At 37.0% G+C, this 27205-nt stretch overlaps 1 protein-coding gene across 2 annotated transcripts in view; it reads right to left on the minus strand.

Annotated features, from left to right (window-relative positions):
* ush2a (Usher syndrome 2A (autosomal recessive, mild)) overlaps positions 1-27205 on the minus strand; it is a 409409-nt gene that overhangs the window by 181505 nt on the left and 200699 nt on the right. For both annotated transcript variants that reach the window (XM_015346259.2, XM_069180084.1), the window contains exon 37: positions 12497-12673. In XM_015346259.2, the coding sequence (XP_015201745.2) occupies positions 12497-12673 (177 nt within the window). The remainder of the gene's footprint in view (positions 1-12496; positions 12674-27205) is intronic.

Here is a 27205-nt window from a genome sequence, read left to right on the forward strand (position 1 = left end):
CCATCACTGCAAGAACAAAGCATAGATCCTCTGCAGTTTTCAGTTATATTAGGAAATGCTCTGTAAAATATTCATTCAGTTTTATTATATCCTTAATCAAAGTAATTTGTACTCCACAAAATGTGTTGAAAAATGCAATTAATCTTTACACTGGAAATCCTTAAGTGTAATCATTTAGTCACCATATTTTAGTGCAACAAAACTAAAACTTCCTTTCTTTCTAGTGCCACCAGCTTTAATTATTTCTCATTTTCCACAAATATGGGCTGATGCTAATATGCCAAGTCCACTGTTTTTCGGAAGACAACAACAACAGAGTAGTATTGAGAGCTGCAGCATCCACTATTACTTCTACGGCTATATTTACTGTACCTTTTTACTACATTTATTTGTACTATTTACATTTATTTGTGAGTAGTAAATGCAATGATATGTCAATTTATTTTGATATTTTCTGAGGTATTTATTTTGAGATTTTTAAAGTAGAATAGTATATGATACTTTGTAAGTTAATATGCTACTTTATGTTAAGCATTTTCACATCAACAAAGCACTGCCTACCATGCTTTTCAAATTTATACTATATAGTACATTAAGTAACTAACTTTGAAGACTTATATCTTAAAGTTTTAAAGTGGTATTCCTCTATTTTATTCTGTGTCATCCACTGCAATGTCCTGATATCTGCAAACTGTGAGATAATTCTTGAGTTTAGAATTTAAAATGTGGTACCAGCCCATTAAACAATTTATAAAGCAAAGAAAGTCAAGGACATTGACTAAGCTCTCAGAGCTATAACAGGCTTTAATCAAGCTCAAATCTACCTTTTTTCACTATTTTTCTACATTGGTGTTTTCCAGTCCACCCGGTAGAAAGCATGGTCGTAATTCATTTAATATAATATGCCAGTTTAAATTCCTTCACTTTCATGATGAATAGATGAAAGAACAAACAATTTCAATTTCTTACTATAACAGTACACTCAGTGCACTCAGAAACAGTACACCTGTAGTGCAGTTCTACAACACAACTGTTAAACTAAGCATCAACATTGTAGACAATTTTATAATATCATGTAATAATATAATGTTAAGATATAGAGTCCATTCTAGATTAAGGTGATAGGGTGATATCTTTTCAATATAGATTAGAGTGGATTCCAAGATGAGTTCATTTGAACATTAAATCAAACTTTGTCAACTGCTGTAAATTTAAATACCCCATTGAACTCTCTCCTTCATGTACAGTGGGCTACATCCATGGAATTAATATGGAATAAGTATCAGGTAGGAAAAAACAAAACAAAATCAGCAGTAATATATAAAACAACACTATTCTAAATAAATTAACAACAGAAGTGTTGCAGGTTCCAAAGTAGGATGATGTTGTTGTAACAAAAGGTCAAGAATTCCATCTTTTTATCATAATGTTACGCCGGGCCCGACAAGGTGTTGAAATGGGCTCGGCGAAAATTAGAGTCAATGAGCCAAGATATGCGGCAAAATCTAGATAATTTATTCTATGTCAGCGCTGAAGAGGACAAACAGAGCTGAGACTGAGGAAACAGCTGAGGCAGTAGCTGCGCAGCTGAGCAGGCAGAGCAGAGGCTGAGGTCTGAGGTGATGAAGAGACGATTAGTGGCAATGATGACTGAGGAACTGGAAACTGAGGATTAAGAAACACTGAGAAATACTTCTGAGAACCTGAAACTGAGACAAACTCAAAGCAGGGTTAGTGACTTAATGTCTGAGCCCTGAGGAATGATTCCTCAGGACTTAAATACAGTGCAAAGTTCCTTAATTGGCCTGATAGGCCCGGCCTGATCTCGTAGAGGATGGCCCCAGTGAGTCATTGGTAATTGGTGGAGCTAATTCGGCGGTGCTGGAGCTCGTCGGGGCATAACACATAATAATTGTACTCGTTTTTTGTTTTATGAATTTACTTTTACCATATTAACAACTGCTTCTTCATGTATCTAGGGATATCCAGTATGGTCTCTTTAAATTCCATCAGTTAGATATTCAAGCCACGACTTATACTGATATGACAAACCAACAATGGAGGTTTCAAAAACAAATGATGGAGCAAGCGGTATAGAAGCACAGATCAGTAAAAGTTATCAGAAAAGTTAAAATTTAACAAGTGGAATATGTTATACCACTCAGGCACTAACTAATTCAAGGCCAACCTTCTGAACTGAAAGAACTGGTTATGGGATGCCACTGAGAAGCTAACAGTGAATAATTTGAGAGGTTCCATGTCTGCAATGGCAGTCAGTGTCTTTCGAGTTTATAACAAAGCAAATTGTAAATAATACAATAGACATGATAGAAGATTTCGTATTCAGTCAATACAATGATTGAACTTTTTGGTCTAACTGCAAAGTCCAATACGGCACTTCACCCAATCAGTATCATTTCAACTATTAAGCACGGTGGTGGCAGCGTCATCTTATGAGGATACTTGTTTTTCAAGCACTGTAAGGACTGTGGGTAAAATAAAAGGCATAAAGTACATCAGAATCCTGGAAGGAAATGTGCTCAAATCAGAAAAGTCTTATACTGGGTTGAAAATTCAGATTTCAAGAGAACAGTGGCATGAAGCACAATGCAAAATCAACACAGGAATAGTTGATTCCTTTAGTGGCCCCTTCAAAGTCCTGACTTGAATCTGATAGAAAATCTATGGTGAGACTTGAAGACTAGTTAGAAATTGAATAATTATTCAAGGATGAGTGGACATAAATTTACCTTCACAGTGAGCAATACTGGCAGAGACCTATTTTGAAAGCTTCCACCAAGAGCCTGAATACTTATGCAATCTGCAAATTTCCATCTGTATATTTTTGTTGCTGACAATCAGCCTCCTAGTTTGACCATTATAGTTTTGAATAAAAAAAGGTCATTTGAAAAATGATTACGTGGCAATGGTGGCACAGTGCTGCAGTGGTAAGCATTGCTGTTTCACAGCACTGGGACCCTGAGTTCAATTCTTGGCATCCTATTTGTGTGGTGTTTGTAAGTTCTCTGTGTTTGAGTGGGTTTCCTAGGGGTGCTACGGTTTCCTTCCAATCTAAAGATATACTGGTAGGCAAACTGACTTCTGGGAAAATTGTCCCTGGTTGGTGTTTGTGTCTGTGTGTGCCCTGCGATGGACTGGTATCCCGTCCAGTGTGTACCCTGCCTTGCGCCTGTTGCTTTCTTCTGGCACCCACGCAACCCTCTGTTGGGTAAAGAGATTAGAAAATGGATGGACAATTGTGTTATTTGTAATATATCAAACTATAACAATTTTGGTCAATGGTAAATACACATTGCAAGGCAATAATAATAATTAATAATTGCTTACACTTATATAGCGCTTTTCTGGACATTCCACTCAAAGCACTTTACAGGTAATGGGGACTCCCCTCCACCACCACCAATGTGCAGCATCCACCTGGATGATGCGACGGCAGCCACAGTGCGCCAGAATGCTCACCACACATCAGCTATCAGTGGGGAGGAGAGCAGAGTAATGTAGCCAATTCATAGATGGGGATTATTAGGAGGCCATGATTGGTGAGGGCCAATGGGAAATGTGGCCAGGACGCTGGGGGTAACACCCCTTCTCTTTTCAAGAAATGGCCTGGGATTTTTAATGACCACAGAGAGTCAGGACCTCGGTTTTACAGTACGTCTCGTCCGAAGGATGGCGCCTGTTTACAGTATAGTGTCCCTGTCACTATACTGGGGTATTAGGACCCACATGGACTGCAGGGGTAGCGCCCCCTGCTGGCCCCACTAACACCTCTTCCAGCAGCAACCTTAGTTTTTCCCAGGAGGTCTTACATCCAGGTACTGACCAGGCTCACACCTGCTTAGCTTCAGTGGGTTACCAGTTGTGAGTTGCAGGGTGATATGGCTGCTGGCTGGGTGATAAGGCAACATGTATACAGTAGTGTCAAAGCACAAATCCAAATCCTTTGGTTGGTCCAAATTAAATATTTTCTATACAATTTCTGTTTCAAAATATTTATGCATGATCCTCCAGGAAATTTGTAATGGTGAGTTTTTCCTTCACCATTATGTGTTTTAATATATAACAATATTTATAGTATTTAGTTTAATACTAATTAATTCCTAATCAAAACAATGAACTCTAAAAAAACAGTAATAAAAAACACATAATATAGAATGGTATAAACAAAATGAAATAGGTAAATGCAAAACTGTATTCTTATGCAACAACCCACATGAATAAAGATACAAAAATCATTCTAATGCTAGGTCAAATAATCAAAGGTTCTAAAAGCTCTAATGTTGACTGTTTGTGCTGCCAAAGCTTTCAACAAAAACTTGCCTGAGTTTCAGCCAGCTTTCTGGCTGAAAAATAACTCTAGGAATCCTAGACATTTACATGTACTTTGCAGAAGACAGTTTACTTTTATTTAAATGAGAACAGTGACATGACGTCTGTAGTAATCTTATAAGAATGACGAAGAGCTATGAGTTTTAGACCAGGGTAAATACTAAGAAAGGTGCCACATTTTCAAGCAAAGGCGGAGCCTGAGAAACAATCAAGAATTATTATCAACATTTACCCTTTTACAGATGAAGACTACCTTCTCTTTATTTTAAATATATATATATATAAAAAAATAATGATTAATCTCATTCCTCCATTTGAGCCTTGTCAGAATTGTATTTAAAATTCAGGTTAACATGCACAATTATCATAAATGTCATGTAGAATTACATTCTAATTCCATTTATTTTAAAGAAATGGATAGCATAGGTTCAACACAAAACTGGAACCAATAAAGAATTGCCTGAATGAAAATCTTCCTAAACAACAAAAATCCTATCATCCCCCAAAAAAAGAAAAATGGTGAACACTTAACAGAATCCAAAAACATTCTGGCAGAATCTGAAAAGCATCTGGGCACATCGGGGGGTCAAACCCATCACTCATGTCAGGGAGAGAAATTAGTTTTACTGCAAGGGCTCAATTTTCATAATGCACTGGTGGTTTCATTAAAAAAATGACATGTTTTAAAAACACTGCTGTCATTGCAAAGAGCATGATAGCATTATATCACAAGGAACAAATGAATCTTTGCAGAAAAATCCCACCAATACAGGCAAATAAATACTTTAGTCTTTCAACTACCCCCCCCCCCCCCCTTAAAATTATCAGTAGTCTGACAGCACTGATTTAGGATACAAATGTATGAAAATCTTCTGTTGCTGTTAGAAAGTTGCATACTGTAAGTCTTATCTGGGCAATAGTAAATGACTGTCATTTCTTTATATTTCAGAACTTATGAAACTTATTTAAAACATATGTAGATACTGTATATTTGTCTGCATTATACAAGAGATTCCTTCGGTATACATAATCCAATACCATTGTGGCACTCCAGCTTCAGATATATTGTAGTTAAACATTAACTACTACAAAAACACAGAATTAAGTTCAATACGTTGATGAAGCTAAAACAACAGCTTTTTGGAGTATATTTAGGTGATCCACAGAAGCAGACTAGAACTATTTGTTTAAAGCATCACATGGTCTTTGAACACTACTTTCATATCTTATCTGTTACCCTAGGCTTAAAACCAGCAATTATTTTTTGTTGTCAAATTGCTTTGTGTAACATGGGAAGCATCTTTTTCTGTAACTGTAGCCCTAATTTAACATTGTTAACATTAAGCCACTGATTGATAAGTGATAATATCAGTGAACCTGATTTATCAGAACACCAGAAAGGCTACAAATGAGAAAGTGAGAATCCTCCTATCAAGTTCACTTGATTCTGTTTCTCTGTTGTTCCATATAGAGCACTGCGCTCCAACTTACTCTGTGTGATATGTAAATCCGGCCAATCCTTTGGCATTTCCCTTCATATACTGGGAAGGAAGAGTACTGTCCTTGCTTTGGAATTCTGTGCACACTCAGTTAGTAATGAGCAAGAGAAAAATCTTTTCTTGCTGTCTTCTAACATGCAATTAAGCACTTTTGGAGCACATGATGTCACATTTCTTCTAAATGCAAATAAAATATAAATGTCATTCACTATTAGTGAATAAAAGTTCTTTTTCAATACTGTTCACAATATGAACCCAAACAGTGTACACTTCATGTATATTCTTTAATTAATGAGTAAAAGCTTTTAAAGGAAACATGACAGCAAGTGGCCAGTGCCCAAGCTCAATGTGTCAATAAGACATTTCTAACAAACAGCAAGATATCTGTAGTTGCTCTGGAGCTTATCACATCAAATGGAAAATAAAAAGCATTGCCAGATGTTTACTAGTTGATAGTTAATACAACATGCAAATGTTTCGATTATTCCCAAAGATAAAAGTAATAAAATAGACAGTCATAATACACAGCAGGATACAATTGAAACAAATTAATTGCATAGCATTGCATTTCTGGTGCCGTATGAATATCCAAGTATTATACACTTGACAAAAATATTACTTAAAGGAAAAGAGAGTCTTACTGTTTAGTTACTTTTGACTTGATATTTGTATCCAGTACAATACATTTTATCAAGCTTACTTTATTCACTTCTACTTTGCAAGTTCCTTGAAACAGTCTCAGGAATTTACAAGTTCTTTTACACATAAGCCATTGCACCTAGTAACTTTAATTGCATTTTTGTTTGTTATTGCTCTCTGTGCTGTACCCCGATGAGCTTCTGGCAGGTGATGAAATAAATTACTCAGTGATCTCAGGCATGCTAGTGGGAGGCCTGCCTCATGTAGTTGGGAAGGTATGGCTCAGGATGAATGACTCATGTGACACTTCTGGACGGGCTTGTGTTTAGATTATCGCAAGCCAAATATGCTAGGTGGCATAAGCTCTGATGCTAAGTACAAAAATTAACTATTTATGACTCCTGTTTTTATACATATCTCATGTGTTTTTAAAGCAGGAAAGTGTATTTAAAAAGTTTCAGCAGCAGCAAAATAGTGAAACAAAGGCAAAACAACCATCTCTCTAAGGCACTCCAGTTAGGTGGGTGTGCATACTCATATTATGTATGAGAAGTAATAGGAGAGTGGAGGATGATGTATGACTATGATTTTTTTGCCAAAATGGGCTGCTGAGGGAATATGTGTTAAAATACTTCACAGTTTAAAAGTACATTTGCAGAAGATAATGGCAACTATACAGAAATACCATAATCAAAATCCCTGTTCTCTCCTGATTGTCACTGCGGTGTCTGTATGCTAATCCCTCTTCTTCACTGAAAACTAAAGTCAGCTGTCAAGAAACAGTACAATTCTCTGGTATGGGGTTCACAGTGCATGGCACTCTGTGAAGTGTGAAAACTGTACTTTCAGTAGCAATATTAGATTTTAATTCTGCAGTTTTGCATAGGTATTAGTTTGGATGCCTTTGTGTCTTGAAATCCAATTTTTTCCCTTACATGTTCAAGCAGGGACAGTCAGTGTGCAGAATTATATGTCCAAGATATGAGGGCATTTCAGTGTTCTCCTGTAAAGAGGTGAGGAATGCAACATATTATTATACTGAAAACATTGCATGAAGGAGGACTTGTCACAGACAGCATTCTATGAAAAAGGGCAGGATTTACACTGTGGAAAATAAAACTGATGCTGCAGCATGTGGGGAAAGTGAAATGAGTTATTTTTCCAAAATCTACAACCTGTCTTTCAAGGTTCTGAAAAATGAAAACCACTTTTGTGGTATTTGTGTCTCCCTGAATTATTGTGAAACTTTATACATGTAACGAACAGTTCTTTCCGGACCCTATGCGGACGACACAGTCCGACGGAGTGGGGAAACACTGGGGAAACGTCATGCAGGAAAACGGGGCTGAAGACAGGGGGGCATGTCCAAGGTGCGCTGGTGCACAGGGGAGGTGTGGCCGAGGCAAACAATCCAAAAGAGAAATCCTTAGAGTATCCAAAAACACATGAGTAAGTCCAAAACCAGGAGATCCATCAGAACAAAGAATTAAAAACCACGAAGGCCGGGTCGGAACCGGCGGACGGGGAACAGGAACGGGAACCGAGGTTAAAACCTTAATGGAAAACAGATGCAGAGCCCGGATGAGCGTCAGCGCCTGGCTTTTAAGGTGGGCTGGGAATAGGGAGCAGGTGCATAGAATAAAGTCACAAGTGAAAGGGCTGGAGCACCATTAAGGAGGGGGGACTATAATCGTGACAATACAACCACAATTCACAAGGAATAACAACACTCAAGAATCAGATGCCTCTGCAGATGTACTGTATTTTAAGTACTGTATACAGCAATGGCTTTTGGGTTAAGATGTTTGGTTAAGGGGCAGACCCCTGGCCAGAGGACAAGGAGGGTCAGTCCCCCATTCAGAATGAAGACTTACCCAAGTGGGTAAGGTAATGCAAAAATAGGAGTTTTCATATGATATATACAGTGTATAACTAACATCAGAAATTATTATGAATTAGAACAGCTAGACAAAATTGGCTTATTTGTCATCATCCCTCCCAAACTGCAATTAAGAACTTCCATTTAATCTACTAATATGGATCACTTCATACATTTGTCACAACACATTTGTCACAACAATGCTCACATGGAATTAAGAAGACCACAAATCATATTTTTAAAACACTTAATGAAAACATGGTGTTCAATGAAATCAGCTTTCGATTAAAATAATGTAAATAAAATTAAGACTATATGTATCCAATACTTTCTTTTTACAAATAAACTTTAGAAACATTAAGGTACCGTCACAGTTCAAATATAGCTGACAAAAGTTAATTCCTATATTTCTTTGTTTCACAAAATACTTAGAAATGTCTTTCTGTTTCTCTATTTCAGGTACTGTATATCAGAAGTGTCACTAATCATTTTAAACTATGCACTTTTATGTTTCCACTGTATCTTTAAGCTTTCTACCCTTTCTGTTCTTTGATGTAACAAGGACAGTTCTAGACAAGGCTTCAGTTCAAGTAAGAAAAGCCTAAAGATCTTGAGGGGGGAAAAAGCATGGTTTTTAAAATTTATACACTTTCTAATGCCTTTGTTCTGAACTTGAACATCTTGAAGAAGTTTCTTCACTTCTTTCTTTGCTTTGAGGACCATATAGTCCATTTGTCCTCCTGGTTTCCAGGCTTATTAATATGTAACAGTGTCTTCACTACTCAGTTCCATGCTTTAACTGCATGCAGAGTCATGGCTGACCCTAGCTAATCAATTGGCAATCTATATGGGTTTGACTGATAAAAGAGCCTATTAGATTTAAGCAAATTAAGGGACAGCACCAATGTCACCAGCTTATTAATCAGTATGTTTTGGTTCTATGTGTCCGAAATACCAACAAGTGTCTCCAGGGAAACAAATACATACAGTACCAGCAGTTTGTGAAACACAAGGTTTTAATGTTCAGGTAGTAAGCACTACATGGGGGACAGATTATGTTAATAAACTCATCATGCAATTTAATTAAATTAATATCAAACTGAGTAAGGGTTCACAGCAGTATTTTGTATTTGTGAATATATTAAATAATTCAAATAACATTAAGTACATTAAGTTTAAGTACGTCTTGTTTTCTAAATGATTTTTTTCACTTAATTATTCTCAGTGTATTGTTTTATCTTTATCAGTTTTACTTTTCTTCAGTAATCAAGAAATCTCATTACTGTATATGGGAAACATCTTGAAATGAATGCATTCTAATGACCTCCCTCTACATTTTGATTTGTAACATAAATGTTACAGCGCTAAATAATTCTATTGGGGAGGACATGAGTAGGAAAAAACTGAAGGTCCAAAGAGTATTGACAAGCCAAATTCACAAACAGAGGTAGTTAAACCCTGCATGATAGAATGAAGAAAATCACTTTTGGGATTAGCTACGTGGTCCCATTGATCCTGCTGGAAGGAAGATGGGTCAGTGGCATATACAGAAAATGCATTTTGGCACAGCATGCAAAACACAGTATGGCCTAAAACTAGCTCAATAGAAAGCAAGTTAAGGCCTGGGGTGGCCTTTAGTTCTCAGCCATGGATCTTAATCCCTCTGTATGTATCTTTGTGATTGAACCTCCAAAAAATATTCTGAAAGTAAATCCCTTTAAAACAACATTGCAGCTCTTCCCAAAAACAATATCTTATTGCCTCTGCTATCATTTGGCACGCATTATAGCTCATTTATGAATGTCTTATATTTTTCAGCAGTGGTATGAAAGTACTTAGGATTCCTTTTATAACCTCCATGGCTAATTTCATTCAACTTAAACACACATACTCCGGCACATAGCACATGCTTTCCAATATGATTTTATGTGTAAATCAGCTTAATAAGTTTTCACACCATTAACTAAAAGGAAGCATGAACCACAGCCTATTTAACCAATGAGTTGTCACCTTTCATTTGCAAGGACGGTCATAAAAAGGCACATTTCAGAGCCATAAGAGTCATAATTAAAATCAACACCAATTTAACAATGTAAAATGTATGCCCTTAATGCTATCATAAACTTTGTGTTCCTTCTCCCCAGCTTGGAAGATATGTTTTTATTTTTTTCTTTAGCTACCATGAGCAGCCACTAAGAAAAGGGTTATGTCACAACAGACAATTTCTTAGTCTTTGTATTATACATACAGAAAATTACTGATCAAGATATTGTAGCAATCCTCCCTTATTTATCCTAGCTTTGACTGCATGTAAGGAAGGAGGGACAGGAGAGCAGAATCACAGGCTCACCAGTATTTCTTGTCTTTTAATGGTTAAGCAGTATGTGTGCTTATCATGGAGGAGGGTAGAAAGCTAGAAAAAGAGAACACAGAAGCAGCTAGCAAGTATGCGAGGTAGAAAGAGAAAGGAAACTTCCCCCATTCATACTGTATGTATAGTGAGGGAGAAATTAAATAATGCTGAAAGAATTAATTGTTTTAAAAGTCTGTAATTACAATAATTAAATCATTACCCTACACTGTAAAGTAATTAAACACACAATTAACATACACAGTAAATAATAATAATATCACCTGAGCACTTACCTTGTATAGCTGAAAACGCATCAGGCAATATGCACGATTTACCACACATGTGCAAAAGCAAAGCAAGACTGATGTGGAAAACAAAGCTCTAGTGGAGGCTGCATTACATTTGCTCTGCACTATTCATCCACAGAAGGAACTTGCTGCACTACCTTCTCTATATGCATGTAACATAAACTCTATTTACCAATGTTGAAATGTTACTGTAGTGACTATACAAATACTCCAGTGGTCTTTACATGCATGTCTATACATGGCAGTAAGGGCCACTGCACATTTTCCATACAGAACCTAACTGATAAAGGAGGCAAGGCCAGAAGTGAGTTTTACTGGGTTCTCTGATTAGAAAGGACAAATATACAGTAGTTACATTTCTAGAAATCTTTCAGAACTGTGACCTGGATCACAATGATCTGAAAAGTTAACATAGGACATCATAGCATGGAAAATAACATGTAATCATTATTATTTAAATTCTTTCTTCTAGGTAAATGGTAGCTTCACTGCTAGACCCTGGATAATTCAAATGGTTTAAGATTCGAAATGAAGTACAAAAGATAATGTAGTGTCTATCAAACATGGGACTTAACATTAAGCAGTTTGTTCAGTATACTCACAAATTGATATTCATAAAGGGACTAATTACCAAAAGATACATTTTTATATTTTTTCAATTACAATTTCATAAGCCTTTACTTTGGTAAATGCAAACTTTCCTCATAGATGCAATAGGGTTAAAGGTTGTTATTTCTGTTTATTTTGGGGTTTTTTTATAGTAAGAGGAGAAAAAAATAAAGGTATGGATGTGGAAAAGATATACTGTATGTATCCTCTTACTTATACAGCAGACAATCTGCTACTTTTCACACTGTAAACATAGCACAAATAAAAGAGCTAAGGTATCATATGTAGTGCAGATGTAGCTTGTTGATAACATTGCAAGCACATAGGTTCTAGCTATTTACAAGGCACAGAGTTGTGTGGCTTACCATGCAAGCTCTGACAAACTGAACTTCTCCCCATCCTTAAGCCTTGGCAATGCCAGCATGATTGTGCCAGCCTTCTGTGAGTTTCTCTTAAAACCAGTTACAAATATAAAGCCCAAAAATTCTGTAGGCTGTTGGTATTGCTGAGAGAAACACTCCTGCATCCTTTAACCACCTGCAGGAGGAGGGCCTGAGTCAATGACATAATCTGGTTTCTTCTGGAAAATATTTTACAGTGGCTCCCTCAGGGATGCTTTATTGTCATACATATAATCTGAAAGCTGTATATAAGAATGTGCTCTCAAATCTACTAGGAGAGCTGGTATTGAAGTAATAGTAAAACTAAATATAACTATATTGATAATCCCTCTGTAAAACCTTAACCTTAGGGTGTTAATTTAGAAAAAGAAAATCTTGGATAAATGCTTTCTCGTATAAAACATGTGAAAAATAGTTAAGCAAAACAGATTTTAGGAAAAAAAGAAAGTTCAACTTACCGCCAGGAGGTAGAGTTATTGTTGTAGGACTGCTTATTACACATCCCTGGCTGTTACAGGCATTAACCTGAATAGTGTAGTTAGAATAAGACACCAATCCACCAACGGACACCCATTCCCCTGCCTCTTCACTGCTGTGCAGAACTTTGGTATCAGTCTTCAAAGAGTAGTTTTCAGCTGTAAAATAAACACAAGCACTGGTAGTCCACTTACTGAGGATTCAGGCAAACGACAAGCTGAAACTGAAAAATGAACATTTGTTGTCTTGCATTAAGATATCACATTAATATTTCCTCTATTGAAAACAACAACAGTATAAATATTTGTTTAGAATGATCTAAGGAGAACAAATGGGATGACTGCCTTAGGATGATAGGCAAATACTATGTTTATGTGTCACACAATTTATTATCACTGTTGTTCGTATTTATACCAGTTGTGTGGTTAGGCCAGTAACAAGCGTTAGTTTGTTTGACAAAAATATTGTAACGCAACGGGGTTCAACATAAAGAAAACGAAAGAGCTAATAGTGGACTTTCGGAGACACAGGCCACACACTCACAGCCCACTCAGTATTGATGGAACGGAAGTGGAAACAGTCACCAGCTTTAGGTTTTTGGGAATTCACATCTCTAAAGATCTAACCTGGACTGTGAACACTGACTCTATCATGAAGAAGGCTCAGCAGCGCCTTTATTTCTTGAGGTGCCTCAAGCGATGGGGGATGCCAATACATGTGTTGGTGAACTTCTACCGCTGCACTATCGAGAGCGTCCTCACCAACGGGATCACCGTGTGGTATGGCAACACCTCTTCGCAAGAAAGAAAGGCACTGCAGAGAATGGTCAATATGGCCCAGAAGATCATCGGCTGCGGTCTCACCGAGATTAAACAGCTCTATGAGGACCGCTGCCGTGGTAGAATTCTGGCCATCACAGAGGACAGTCACCACCCAGGGCATGAGCTCTTCACCCCACTGCCCTCAGGCAAGAGATATAAGAGCATACGGACACTTACCACTAGATTCTTCAATAGCTTCTATACACAAGCAGTGAGACTGGCGAACACATTTAGCCATCCCCCTCGGACCACACCCACACCATCACCATGTACCTCATTGTAATTTATTTATTGTACGTCTCCAGTCATTGTTTACACGTCTGTATTGTTTACATTCAAACTGCCTGCATGTTTACTTGCACATTGTCTATTGTTTGTTTGTACATTGTCTTGATGCACTGTTTGCACTTTGTTTTGTTTTTTTACACTTGTTTTACAATCGATAGACTTTCTGTAAGTAAGAATTCCATTGTACCAGTACCAGTTACATATGGCAATAAAGTTCAAGTTCAAGTTCAGGTGGGAGCCCTTCCCGCATCAGGTCGGCCCCCACCGTTGGGAACTCAAACCCAGGACTGGCGTCACTCAACAGGGACCCAGCCTGGTGAGCTAAAGAGAGATCTCTCCACAGCCCAGTAGCTGTGGTCCTGCTATTACAGGGAAGGGCGGTGACGTCACCGCACTGGTAAGCCGGCTTTTACACAGTGCCTGTCGGCCGTATGTGTTACAATATTATGAATGGGGCTGATATGTGGGGCTAAACGTTTTATGTAGAGGTCTAACATTACAAGACCTTTAAATCTCATCATCTCAATCTACTAAATTAGGGGTTGTTATATCCTTAGATTTATCTATAAAGAAATCCATTTCTTTACTCAAGTTTGTTGTTTTTTTACTAAATGCCTGTGTTTACTAAGAATTATTACCAGTCACAGAACAAAAGACATGAATATGGTTTTTCAAAAACTGCAGTATATCTAAAAAATACTAATCACCCAGAATTCACAGAATTGTACTCTAACCCAACTCTATATGCTTGGCCACTGCCCTCATTTCTGACCTCTGAACATCAGACAAATGAAGGCAACTGTAACAGACTGAACTCTAAGCAGCTTCAGATAAGCAGAGATGATCCCAATAGCTGTTGCAAACTAGTAGATTTATTTAATAAAAATATCACAATGAAAACAAAATAACTTCTACACTGTAGTTTCATTGCAGTGCACCTACAGTATCTACATAAATGGGGACCTAGAATTGCTGGTGGTTATCCCATGCCTTCTTATCCACTTAACACCATAGAAATCAAGATAAACTCTGTCCAGATGAACCAATGTAGCCAGGATGTGGAATACCTACCTACTGTATACAGTATTTTTAGAAAATATGAGTAACTTTAAAGAGGTATTAGTTATTGTCAGCCTCTCTGTACCTCAAATTATCTGAACATAGATATATTTTTTATATTGCATTTATCTATACATAGATAAACAGATATAATTTTTGGTTTTATTTCTGGTTTATCTATAGTGTTGATTAAAAGTTTGTGAACAATCTTCTTGAATCAAAGCCAGTCTATATATACTGTAAATATTCAGTAGGGTTTATAGTAACCAATTTCATGTCTCTTGAAACAAAATGATGTACAGTATGAATTAAACAAACAATGTAAAGGGGACAGGGGATGTGAAAAGTGAAACAGTTTCCCCAGTTATAAGGTAATAATTAGAATCATGTGTTTAAATAATTAGGTAAATCTTACGTTCTGAGTTTGGAAGGCCCAAACCCATATCAAAATTGGAAATGTTTTGAGCTTGGTTTTCACGGAAACAAGTCATGCCACTATCTAAGGAAATTTCTAAGAACCTCAGAAAAAGGTGCAAAGGTGCAAGTGTGCAGGGCGAGTTTGTCCTGAAACTCTCAGAGCAGGACGTGCGGAGGACTCTGAGCAGGGTGAAAATCCGTAAGGCTGCAGGGCCTGATGGGATACCACCTCGCGTCCTGAGGACATATGCAGCCCAGCTGACCACAGTGTTTACAGACATCTTTAACTCCTCCCTGTCACGGTCCATGGTCCCCACCTGCTTTAAAAAAACCTCTATTGTTCCAACCCCCAAAAAGACAAAAGTGACATGCCTGAATGATTACCGCCCAGTAGCATTAACATCTGTGGTGATGAAATGCCTGGAGAAGCTGGTGTTGTCACACATCAACTCCTCCATCACAGAGTCCCTGGACCCCCTGCAGTTCGCCTACCAGAACAACAGATCAGTGGATGATGCTGTCTCCCTGGCTCTGCATACAGCCTTGGAACACCTTGACACTAAGAACTCGTATGTGAGAATGCTGTTTGTGGACTACAGTTCAGCATTCAATTCCATCTTACCCAGTCAACTGGTGACAAAGCTCAGGGGATTAGGTCTGCGCAACTCTGTCTGCAACTGGCTGCTGGACTTTCTTATCGAGAGACCACAGGTGGTGCGGATAGGCAATAAAACATCAACACCACTCACCCTGAGCACTGGAACCCCACAAGGCTGCTGTCTGAGTCCAAGGTTGTACTCCCTATTTACTCACGACTGCACAGGAAGACACAGCAACAACCGCATCATTAAGTTTGCCGATTACACCACTATAATAGGACTGATCAGTGATGATGACGAGTCCTCTTACAGGGATGAAGTTGTGCAGCTGCTTAGGTGGTGTCATAGCAATAACCTGGACTTGAACATAAAGAAAACAAAACAGCTAATAGTGGACTTTCGGAGACACAGGCCACACACTCACAGCCCACTTAGTATTGATGGAACGGAAGTGGAAACAGTCACCAGCTTTAGGTTTTTGGGAATTCACATCTCTAAAGATCTAACCTGGACTGTGAACACTGACTCTATCATGAAGAAGGCTCAGCAGCGCCTTTATTTCTTGAGGTGCCTCAAGCGATGGGGGATGCCAATACATGTGTTGGTGAACTTCTACCGCTGCACTATCGAGAGCGTCCTCACCAACGGTTTCACCGTGTGGTATGGCAAGAGATATAAGAGCATACGGACACTTACCACTAGATTCTTCAATAGCTTCTATCCACAAGCAGTGAGACTGGCGAACACATTTAGCCATCCCCCTTGGACCACACCTACACCATCACCATCTACCTCATTGTAATTTATTTATTGTACGTCTCCAGTCATTGTTTACACGTCTGTATTGTTTACATTCAAACTGTCTGCATGTTTACTTGCAAATTGTCTATTGTTTGTTTGTACATTGTCTTGATGCACTGTTTGCACCTTGTTTGTTTTTTACACTTGTTTTACAATCGAGAGACTTTCTGTAAGTAAGAATTCCATTGTACCAGCACCGGTTACATATGGCAATAAAGTTCAAGTTCAAGTTCAAAAGAGTATTGATGCTCATCAGCTTGGATAGGGTTATAAAACCCTTTCTAAGGATGTGGAGCTCCACCAATCTACTATCAGACAGATTGTACAAAAACTGGAGAAAGTTCAAGACCACAGTCACTCTACCAAACAGTGGTCATCCAACCAAAATCTTTCAAAGAAAAAACTGGATAATCATCAAGGAACTGCGGGACACTCTTGGCTAGTGTTAGAGTTAATGACTCAACTATCAGAAAATGACTGAAGAATTGTGTTCAGTCAAAACCAAGGAGAAAACCATTGCTTTCCAAAAATAACATTGAAGCCCTTCTGAAGTTTGTCATAGAGCACATACAGTACATAAGCTAATCAACCAGGCTTCTGGAATAATGTTCTCTGGACAGACGATTTAAAGATAGAACTCTTTGTTGTTATGAGAAGCATAACAGTATGTTTGGTGAAAACCAAATACTGCTTCTGAACAGAAGAACTTCAATCCAACTGTCAATTATGGTGGTGGGAGTTTGATAGTTTAAGGCTTCTTTGCTGCCTCAAGACCTGTACAGCTTTCCATAATTGACAGAAGTACGAATTGTGTATCGTATCAGAAGATTCTAGAGGAGGAGGCAGGGCCATCTGCCCATGAGCTGAAGCTAAAATAATGGAAAAATTTGCAGAAATATCTATTGGTCCCACAATATTTCTTTTGGAGTTAGTTATACTACATAATAAATACTCTGCATAATACCCTATGTCTACATTTAGCACTATATCCCAGTTTATAAGTTGAAAAGAGCAATAGTCATTATTTGGCAAGTCAATGCTTAACTATGTTAATAAAATTAGATTTCTAAGTTGGCCTCCCTCCCAGCTGTATTTGATAATTGAAGTTTTGTAATAACATTTGCTCGTTAATGTCTAGTATATAACCTTGATTATGCATATTTAAACTTAAGATGATTAAATAAAAGTTGATACTAAATGAAACAGGATTAAATACTCAGCTTTGTGAAGAAAAGCAGAAATTGGAGTAGATTATGAAAGCTTATTTTAAGAAACTCTCTTATTTGACGAATTACAGTAGTAAAAGAGTCATAATTTCTTTTGGTTGAAGACAGTATATCTCCTACTCACCTTTAATACATAAAGAAAGACCACTTTGTGCCCCAGTCAAAGGCTCTGAAAAGAATGCCCCAAATCACCCGTGTTCTACCACTAAGGCATATGTAACAGTTTAAAATTGATTTATGTTTATTGAAGAGAAAGAAAAAATGTTAATGTTAAACTTTTAACCCCTGCAAGTACACATAAGAAATCAAACTAATTTGTTGGATTATGATATATAATTAAAGGGTTAAAGTGCCACCTGCCTGAGCTTCTGAGAAAGGTCAGAAAATAAAACATCACAAGTTTCATCTAGTACTACAAGGAACAATTGTGCTGTTACATCCTATCTATATTCTGTAACAATTATATTACAATTCAAAAATAAAATGTAATATTTTGAAGGCTCCACAGAAAGGAAACACATTTAACCTTAATATAACTGTCATATACTGTATAAAGAAATGTAAACCGTAACCACTATTTCCAGCTGAAATTGCTAAACACACAAAATTCCCTGCTGAAAACCTGCGTTGTGTAGCATTTATAAAATAAAAATATATAGTTAAAACTAAAAAATGAAATGAATAAGTGTTTCTTTATTAGCCCTGTACAATTTCTTGCATTAGGAATTCATCTTTTTGCCATGGAGACACAGATAGGGAGAGAAGCTTGTGGTCAGCCATTGTATGGTGCCCCTGGAGCAGTTAGGGTTAAAGGCCTTGCTCAGGGGCCCAACACAGTAGGATTCCTCTGCTGGCCGCAGGATTTGAACCGGCAACCTTCCAGTCACAGGCACAGATCCTTAGCCACAGAGCCACCACTCTGCCCTTGTGAGTATGAGTGAACAAGTGTGAGTCTTGTTTAACAGAATCCATTTCTACTATAAATAAAAAGGACTTCATTCAGGCCCATCAGAAGCACAGGAGCAAATCTCAGTATGGTACAGTATGTGACCTGAGCAACAGCACAAAACCTATGACAGTGAGGCAAAAATTTATTCTGGCTGTTCACCAGCCTGGCTGTCACGGTTGTAGTCCCTCCTCCTTAAGGGAGCTCCGGCTCTTTCACTTTGGATTTAATTCTGTGCACCTGATCCCTGTTCCCAGTCTACCTTAAAAGCCAGGCGCTGACGTTCATCCTGGCTCTGCACCTGGTTTCCGCACCGAGTTCCGAACCTGGAAGCGCCTGGTCCCATTCCTTGTCCGCCGGTTCCGACCCGGTTCATGGTTTTAATTCCTTGTTTGGATGGATCACCTGGCTATGGACTTATTCTTGCGTTTTTGGATTCCCTCTATGGATTACTTTTGGATAGTTTGCATCCGCCACACCTCCCCCGTGCACCAGCCCACTTTGGACACGCCCTCCTGTTTTCATCCCCGTATTCCTGCATGATTTTTTCCTAGTGTTTCCCTACTTCTTCGGATTGTGTCGTCCACTTAAGGTCCGGAAAGAACTGTTTGTTACACTGGCTATGTGAGGTAAAGTGCAATTGCCCATTAAATAAAAAATGTTAACATTCACAGCAAAAAGCACAATAATGGATGTCATCCCTGTACATAAGAGAGGTTTGTATTGAAGGCATGGAGATCAGTGCGACACAGGGTGACTACTGTACATGCTGCATTGGCCAGGGAGTTCCTCCCTCATTGTTTTAAGCAGGAAAGATTTCATTGAACTTTTTGTATGTGAGCTTACTGACTAAAATACACTATTGGGTATCCTTGATTTCAAAATTGTATATACGGCTGACAAATATCTACAACTGTACATACAGTACATCTGTAGAGTTGCAGATAAAAGTATTACCACTCAAGTTAATTTGATAAATATCTTTACTTCCAATTCTAAGGTCAATGCCACACAAGTGTACTTAAAAATATTACATGGTACGGTGTGGCAGAGTGAAATAGAAAATAACTGAGTTACTGCCAATATTTCTGTGCATACAAACTGTACATGCACAGCAGTTATACAGGATAGTAACTACATATTTTTGATATGTAGTTACAAATATTACATGGTACGGTGATGTAGAGTGAAATAGAAAATAACTGAGTTAGTGCCAATAGTTCTGTGCATACATACATGTACAGCAGTTATACAGTATAGTAACTACATATTTTAGATACACATTCTTATTGTATCCTTCTTATACTAGTTGACCCATAATTTTCCTGATGCATATAATTTCTAGACTGATGAATACAGTCTACTACAACCTTTAATTGAATGTCAATATCAGACCTTTTCATCTATGCAATCAACAAAACATTTTTGAGACTGCTTAAAGACAATAAAGACTACTAATAATTAAATAATTAATAAAGACTGCTTTCATTTTGTAGCTTATCCTTAATAAAAGCTAATAAGGAGAATTTACAGAGGACCAATGATGAAACTTAGAATACAGTATATATCATTAAAGTCTGCAGGTGTGTAAGAGCTTGTATTAATAGAAGGTAAGCCACATATCATACAATGAACATTTTTCAGGGTTATGTTTTTTGTGAAGTCTCTATGAATTATGTGAATTAACAGTTTCACAATGCTGGGAGGCAGAATCATCTAAAAAGACTTCCAAATTAATTATGTTAAAAGTGGAATAAGAAGCCTCCTTAGAAGGTTCTACCTCCCAGCATTGCATAACAGCAAGAGCTAATTATCATTCATCCAAATAACAGATAGACTGATAGAGACACAGACAAAAGAGAGGGAAGGATTGAAAGACCGATGGACAGATAAAATGAAAAATGTGATCTCTAACACACATCTAAATAAGTACATATTTTAAATATAACTCCCCATGACCCTGAATTGGATGATGCACTAAGAAAATGGATTGGTGAATATTGTAGGAAAAATTTTATTTTTAATGTTTAACTACAAGCTCTCGAAATAGGCACTAGAGTAAAACAAAAGAATAGAAAAACCTATTTGTAGGCAGCTTCTATATGTATGTTCCCTCACACACAAAGTCACATATTTATAAACCATTAAAGAGGTCAAGTGGTACTTATTACAGACCCAATCTACTACCACTTACACTAATGCAATAGATGCCAGGAAATACGGTCCAGCTTTCAAATTAAAAAGAAATTAATTTTCTTAACTCTCCAGCACACTTCTTCACCAATCATACATTCATACAAAAAAGGCATGCTTTGAGAATTAAAGTACATAACCTCAACCTCCTGCCATTCTAATGGCTTCAAATGCGGTATCATAAAGAAATCAATAGGCATGATGTGTGTAAAGTGAATAAAGGACTTCAAAATACATTTCCTGACCGTTAGCAAGATGAAAGTACAGATGTGGCACAGCTCATTTTTTATTTGAACAAAAACAAGTGTGATAAAATTTCAGTTAAAGCAAAAATAAACAATCTTTAATGAATTTATCTGAGTTCTATTCCCAGAACGAATAATTTCTTGCCCCAGTTTGACTAGCTCAGCAACCTCTTTAAGTCAAATCTTGTAATTGCCTCCAATTTACCTATTCTGCTTTTGGCAGTTGGTAAAATGAAATGCTAACATGAAAGCATCCATCTCATTTTAGAACCACTTTTTTCATTCTTTTTACTCTGGGTAAAAATATGCAGGCACCGTGTGCTTTATTTCCACTAGGAGATAAACGGCCAGTTTTCAGTGGCTGAAGAATATATAATGGTTAAAAAGTCACTTTTTTTTCCTCCAGCTCTACATAAATCACAGAACTAGTCAATATTTAATAATGCTTGCCTTGGTCTGGAGTCCCTTGATCACCCCTGTCATGTGTAATAGCTCCCACTCCGATATCTTTGACATAAAAGCCTGGCTTTACTGCAATACTAACATGTAGAGGGTCATTACGGATCGACATTTACCTTAATCTGTGACTGCCAACCATGAACCGATAAATTCCAGCTGAATCCACTGGGAGAAATCAGTAAACTTCTCAGTAGAGAGGACTGAAAGAGAATTCTGCCAAGAATGGAATCCATTTTACTGCGAGGGGCAGGTGAGCAAATGGACTCTGACGTGTGAGAGCACCCTGTCTTTGAAACATTTACACAGAGCTGAAGACTTGAGGGACAGACTGACAGCCTCACTGTGACATGACTTGGGGCTGAAGGGGGATAGATGGAGCTGTAGGAACCCACAAAAAAGGAAAACATAAAATATACAAAGTGCAATTATGTGCAAGGAGCATGGAATTTTTGCATTATTTAATCCTACTTCTACATTATAACATTCAAAAACCACAACTACAACAAAAACAGAAAGCAACATAAAAACATTGCTTTGTTGTCCAAGGATCATCTGTACAATTTCTTTTTTCTCCCTTTCAAATCAATCACTACACCTCATAATCTTGCAGCTTCTTCTCAGAAGAATACATCAAAGAATTTGCTGCATAAGAACAGGACATGCCAGTCTTTGTAAGAGGTCAGCTCCATCTGCTTGTACATAGAGATTAGAATCTTGAGTCCATAAGCTGCTCTTCCTACTTGTCAAAAAAGGTACTTTCAAGTTTTTTTTATGGTGCCTATACAGGAGAAGCAGAAGCATTTGTGTTTCACAATGTATTGGTATGCACACACAAAAACCCCTGGGACTGGACACATTGTGGTGTCAGGTTAAATCCAAAATAAAGTTAGGTGTTTGAGCCTTTTCTTCTCAAGTTTTCAGATTTTGATGTTGTATGTCACAGCTGTCAGGCAGAAGAAAGAATTGAGATGGAATTATACGGGCACATTTTCTTTGGGTGGAACCAAAAGAACTGGCCACTGACTACTAGATCAAACCATAAAATGATTACAATATTGGGTTGAGAACTTGCAGGAGTCTTTCTTGCAGGAGACTTTTAATAGTGTTATCAAGATGTTTATCATTGAAAGAACTAACCACAGGTGTGACTTTGATAGCACAAATTAATTTTAAGGCTTTATTTACAGCTAATCTGTGTTCAACATCTTATCTATTTTTTTTTCTTTTTTGTGCTTGGGATACCCTTAATACAGTACCCTCCAAAAGAATGCTGAAAAATACTATTGTAGCTGTCACATGGAAACTTGTAAAACAAAGGTGATTGCAGTCAACATTGCAAAGGCTGTAAAATTCGAACCACTAATACTGTTTTAACTATTAAAATGGGTGAAACCCTTTGAAAAGGTAGCAATATGCACATATTGTTTTATGTTTCTGTTGTACAACTGCATACTTGCATGAAAACATACTAGGGTAAAAACCATGTTTGATCACTAAACGCAAATCAAATGTTGTGTGCTCCTTATTTAAAGCTCTTCTACATTTTCCACAATTCACATTCTAATTTCAGTAGTGGACTAAATTATACTTTGAAGGACTTTGCAATATACTACTGTATGTAGAATCTGTGAGCATGTACCATTCTATATACTGTAGATTCTTGTAGTCTATATACTGTAGATTTGTAGACTCTAGATCATGTACCAGTAAATATAACACTGTCAGCTTCACCACATTTTATGCCATGTTGTTTTCAAGAAAATCAAAACATTATTTTAATTTCAAATTGAAGAGAAATTTAACATTTTTTTCTTTTGATTTTACAAAATGTATACAATCTATAGACAGAGATGGTTTCTGAGTTGTGACCCATCTGTGCATGAAAAGACAATGGTACATGGTACATACAGTATTATTATAATATGGGTGAAGTGATATCTGTTTTGAAATTTAATAGCCTCATATGTGCACATGCAGTATTAGATCCTTTTTAAACAGATATCCCAACAAGAATTTTTATCAAAATTATTTATAAAGGTTATAACCTAAAAAGCAATTGCAGTGCAGTGGCACTTTTCATCACTATATGAAATTCTGTAAATGTATCTATGATTTCCAAGATGTTCATTCACAATTAAGACAAAATATATAAACTGTCAGTAACAGCTGTGGTAGTTTGTGTCATTAACTTTTTTCACCTTGTTCTCATTTCCTCTGGCATTGCAAATATGAGACTTTGTAATTAAAGTTAATCTGTCAATATGTGAAAACTACAAGTTTTCTGTTCAGATGGTATCTTTGTCGATTTATTTTCCAGGGGCTAAAAAAAATGCAGGAGCTCTTAGCAATTACATGAATTGACAGAAAAGTCTTTAAATAGGTATCGTGGTCAATTTGACCATTCAGGAATTTTAAGTGTTAATGACCAGGACATACAGTATAATTACAGGGCAGTTACAGTATACCACCAGAAAAAATGCACAAAAAGAAAATGGTACCAAAACTGAAATCACTGAGAGAAATATATACCATCGTGTAGATGATGAGATATGATATGAATGTGGTTTGTGTCGATTCGCAATATGTATTATAAATATATAATTTAATAAAATGTTGGTTTATTGATTATGTGCTATAAAGTATTATTTTTAGAGTGAAAAGGGAGTTGGAATGTGATCCTGAGTAAACAGGGTAATTACTTGGTTACAGGTCATGCAGAACTGCACTATCAAACCAAGCTCAGAACAATTAAGAGCTGACATGGCAAAATGACATGGAAAGCACAAGCTGCATTTATTTCTGTTACTAAAGTAAGCAAAATTGCTTTATAAAGGCAGGAGTGGCATGGATATTAATGTCCTAATTTCCATCTTTAAACGACTTCTAAAATTAAAGTGAACTACAGTAGAGTTCTATGGTGAAGTCAACTAGAATACTGCTGGCAATTACAATCTTGTATACTTAAGCAATATTTAAATACCCTTTTGGACTACCACAAAACACAATGCTGTACATTTTGTATATAGTTTTCTGCTTTTTACATCACACTTTGTATGTACAGTAACTTAGCTGTGAAACAAATGCATACATGACATTTTTCGTCTGATGCAGTTGTTTTTAGTATTTAATGCAGAATTTGACAATTACATCCTGAATTAATATTTAATTTTGTACAGTAGGTGTTACATACAGTAACATATGATAAATTTAATTATATCATCTAGAATTATTTTGAAAGAAATAAAATTGCCATTTGTGGAGATCTGAGATAACACAGGTAAGATATGGTACTGAACATCAAAAGAGAATTCACATAACTGCAACAATTCACAAAGTTCTTTATTATTTAATTAATTGTTTTTGTAGCAGGGATCTACATATTATATTGAACAAATCTGTAAATTAATTTGACAGCAGGGTGCATACTGAATGTCACAGGATAGGAAAAGGTATGGCTGCCATTGGAAGCAATATAAGCTGTACATCTGTAACGGATTCTTTGCATAATGTTGCAGATGTTGTTTAGTGGTTTTCTGTCTCATTCCCCTCATGCAACCTAGAGAAGCATATGCCTGTTTGCTAGTCTCTGAGCCCTGGGTGCCACATGTCAGCACAGCTCATCCTACAGATGTTCAATGGGGCTTAAGTCTGGCATGAAGACGTGCATTGCATAGGATAGGATGAGCCCACAAGAAGGAGAAGTCCCAGGACTTCATCACTCCGCTGTGCAGTGAGGCCTGCCTCCTACTCAAGTTGTCACACTTTAGACCTCCCCCTCGATTGTTTTGTTGCTCTCAACAATCTGCATATTTGTGCCACATTCATTGATGTTCATGAGAGTGGCCAACACATTTTTATTCACTGCTGAAGGGGAGCTGGTTCCATAGCTGGTGAGATCATTTGAGATATTGCTAACATCACCTTATTCTGTTGTGCTTATAAACATTGAAGAGCACTGGGCCACTGACTGGGTATATCCTAACACTCACCCACACATTTTGACTGTTCTGCTTCCTCCTTATAGTTGAGCCAGTTACCTGTTGAAATTGTGACCTGGTGTTACTGATGCATTCTAATTGACAATGTGAAAACATGGATCATTATGATCAGGCAATGTGTTGTAACTCATCGTCTTCCAAATCATGGCATATCATTGACATACTTTCTGGCTGTAACATTGTCCAGTAAGAAATTACTGTTTGTCGTTTGACAATTGTCAAATGATTGTCATCAGTTTTGACATCCCACTGATTAAAAACTACCTGTGCCCAAATCAACATCCTTAATAAGGAGGTGATTTAGTGCTTACACGAGTGCTTACACAAGTCACTCAGAGGTATCGTGATGAGATCAATTAACAATCAAAATGACACCAAAATAATCAATGTCCAAAATCCTTATATTGTTTTTGTAAAAGTATAGATGCATACAGTAGAATGATACATTTCTATATTCCAGGCTACAACACCCCTTTATAAAAAGAAATGTTTCCTTGTTTAGACAAAGATTGTGGGATTTTAGAGAAAGTTCCTATTTTTAAATTTCTCTTTGTTCTCTGGTTAGTGTTTCACTGTTGATTCTCATGAAGTCCACATGTTTAACCTGGTCAAAGCCTTCAAGGATTTTAAACACTTGAATCAAGTCTCGTGTTATTCTTCTCTGTTTGAGACTAGAAATTTTGTTCTTTTAGACTATCTAGAGTAGGACATTCCTTTGAGATTGTGGATTGCTGTTTTCTGATTTGAGAGTAGTAATAAAGTGTTGCACTGAGTTGACCAAAACCATGATATTCCAAACAAAGGTGTGAAATTGACCAATCTTATGACATCCATTTTTAATATTTATATTGTTCACTCAACATAAATATGTACAATGGCTTTCAAAATTATTAAGGCTGGTAATAGTTTCAGATTTTCTTGCTTTAAATCTTGCAGTCATGATACTTTAAAGTAAAAATATTTGTTAAATACACAACCTACTCCATACACTGCAAACCAAAGAACAACAAGACATGTATATATAATTAATGTTAGAGGAAAAATGTAAAACTCATGATTAAAAACAATATTCAAACTCTATGACAAACCTAAATTGATTTAAATGCACAAAATTAACTTATCAAGCCACCAATTAGTTGGAATAGATAGCTTGATATTGAAAGAGGAATTTGAGTTAAAAAATCCAAATTCCTAAAATCACTTAGTCTGTCACCATCCACCAATCCTAGCTCCATTTTTGTGTTATATGGATCTAAACTATGCTATAACTGAATAAAATGGAGAAGAAATGTGAATCATGGTGCATTTTAATAACACTTAAGCCACCACCATTCTGCGTTCATGTTTCAACTGGCATAAAACTACAGCTTCCACTTTTTTGCGGGTTTTAAAACTACCGCAGGAGAGCTAATAAGTTAAATTGGTTTTATAAATCCCTAGAAGCCATGGGATTATCATTATTTTATTATTTAATGTGAGTTTAAATTCATGGTGAGCAGCATCAAAATAACAAGTAAATTGTGGTTTAATAATCTACCTGAAATGGTACTACTGAATGACAGTAAGATTGTTAAAACATTAAAACAGTAAAGGCGTTGCAGATGCGAATGGACCAAGCTTCTGTATTTCCCCCAACCA

This window comes from Lepisosteus oculatus, chromosome 2 (genome assembly GCF_040954835.1).
Source record: "Lepisosteus oculatus isolate fLepOcu1 chromosome 2, fLepOcu1.hap2, whole genome shotgun sequence".
Taxonomy (NCBI): domain Eukaryota; kingdom Metazoa; phylum Chordata; class Actinopteri; order Semionotiformes; family Lepisosteidae; genus Lepisosteus; species Lepisosteus oculatus.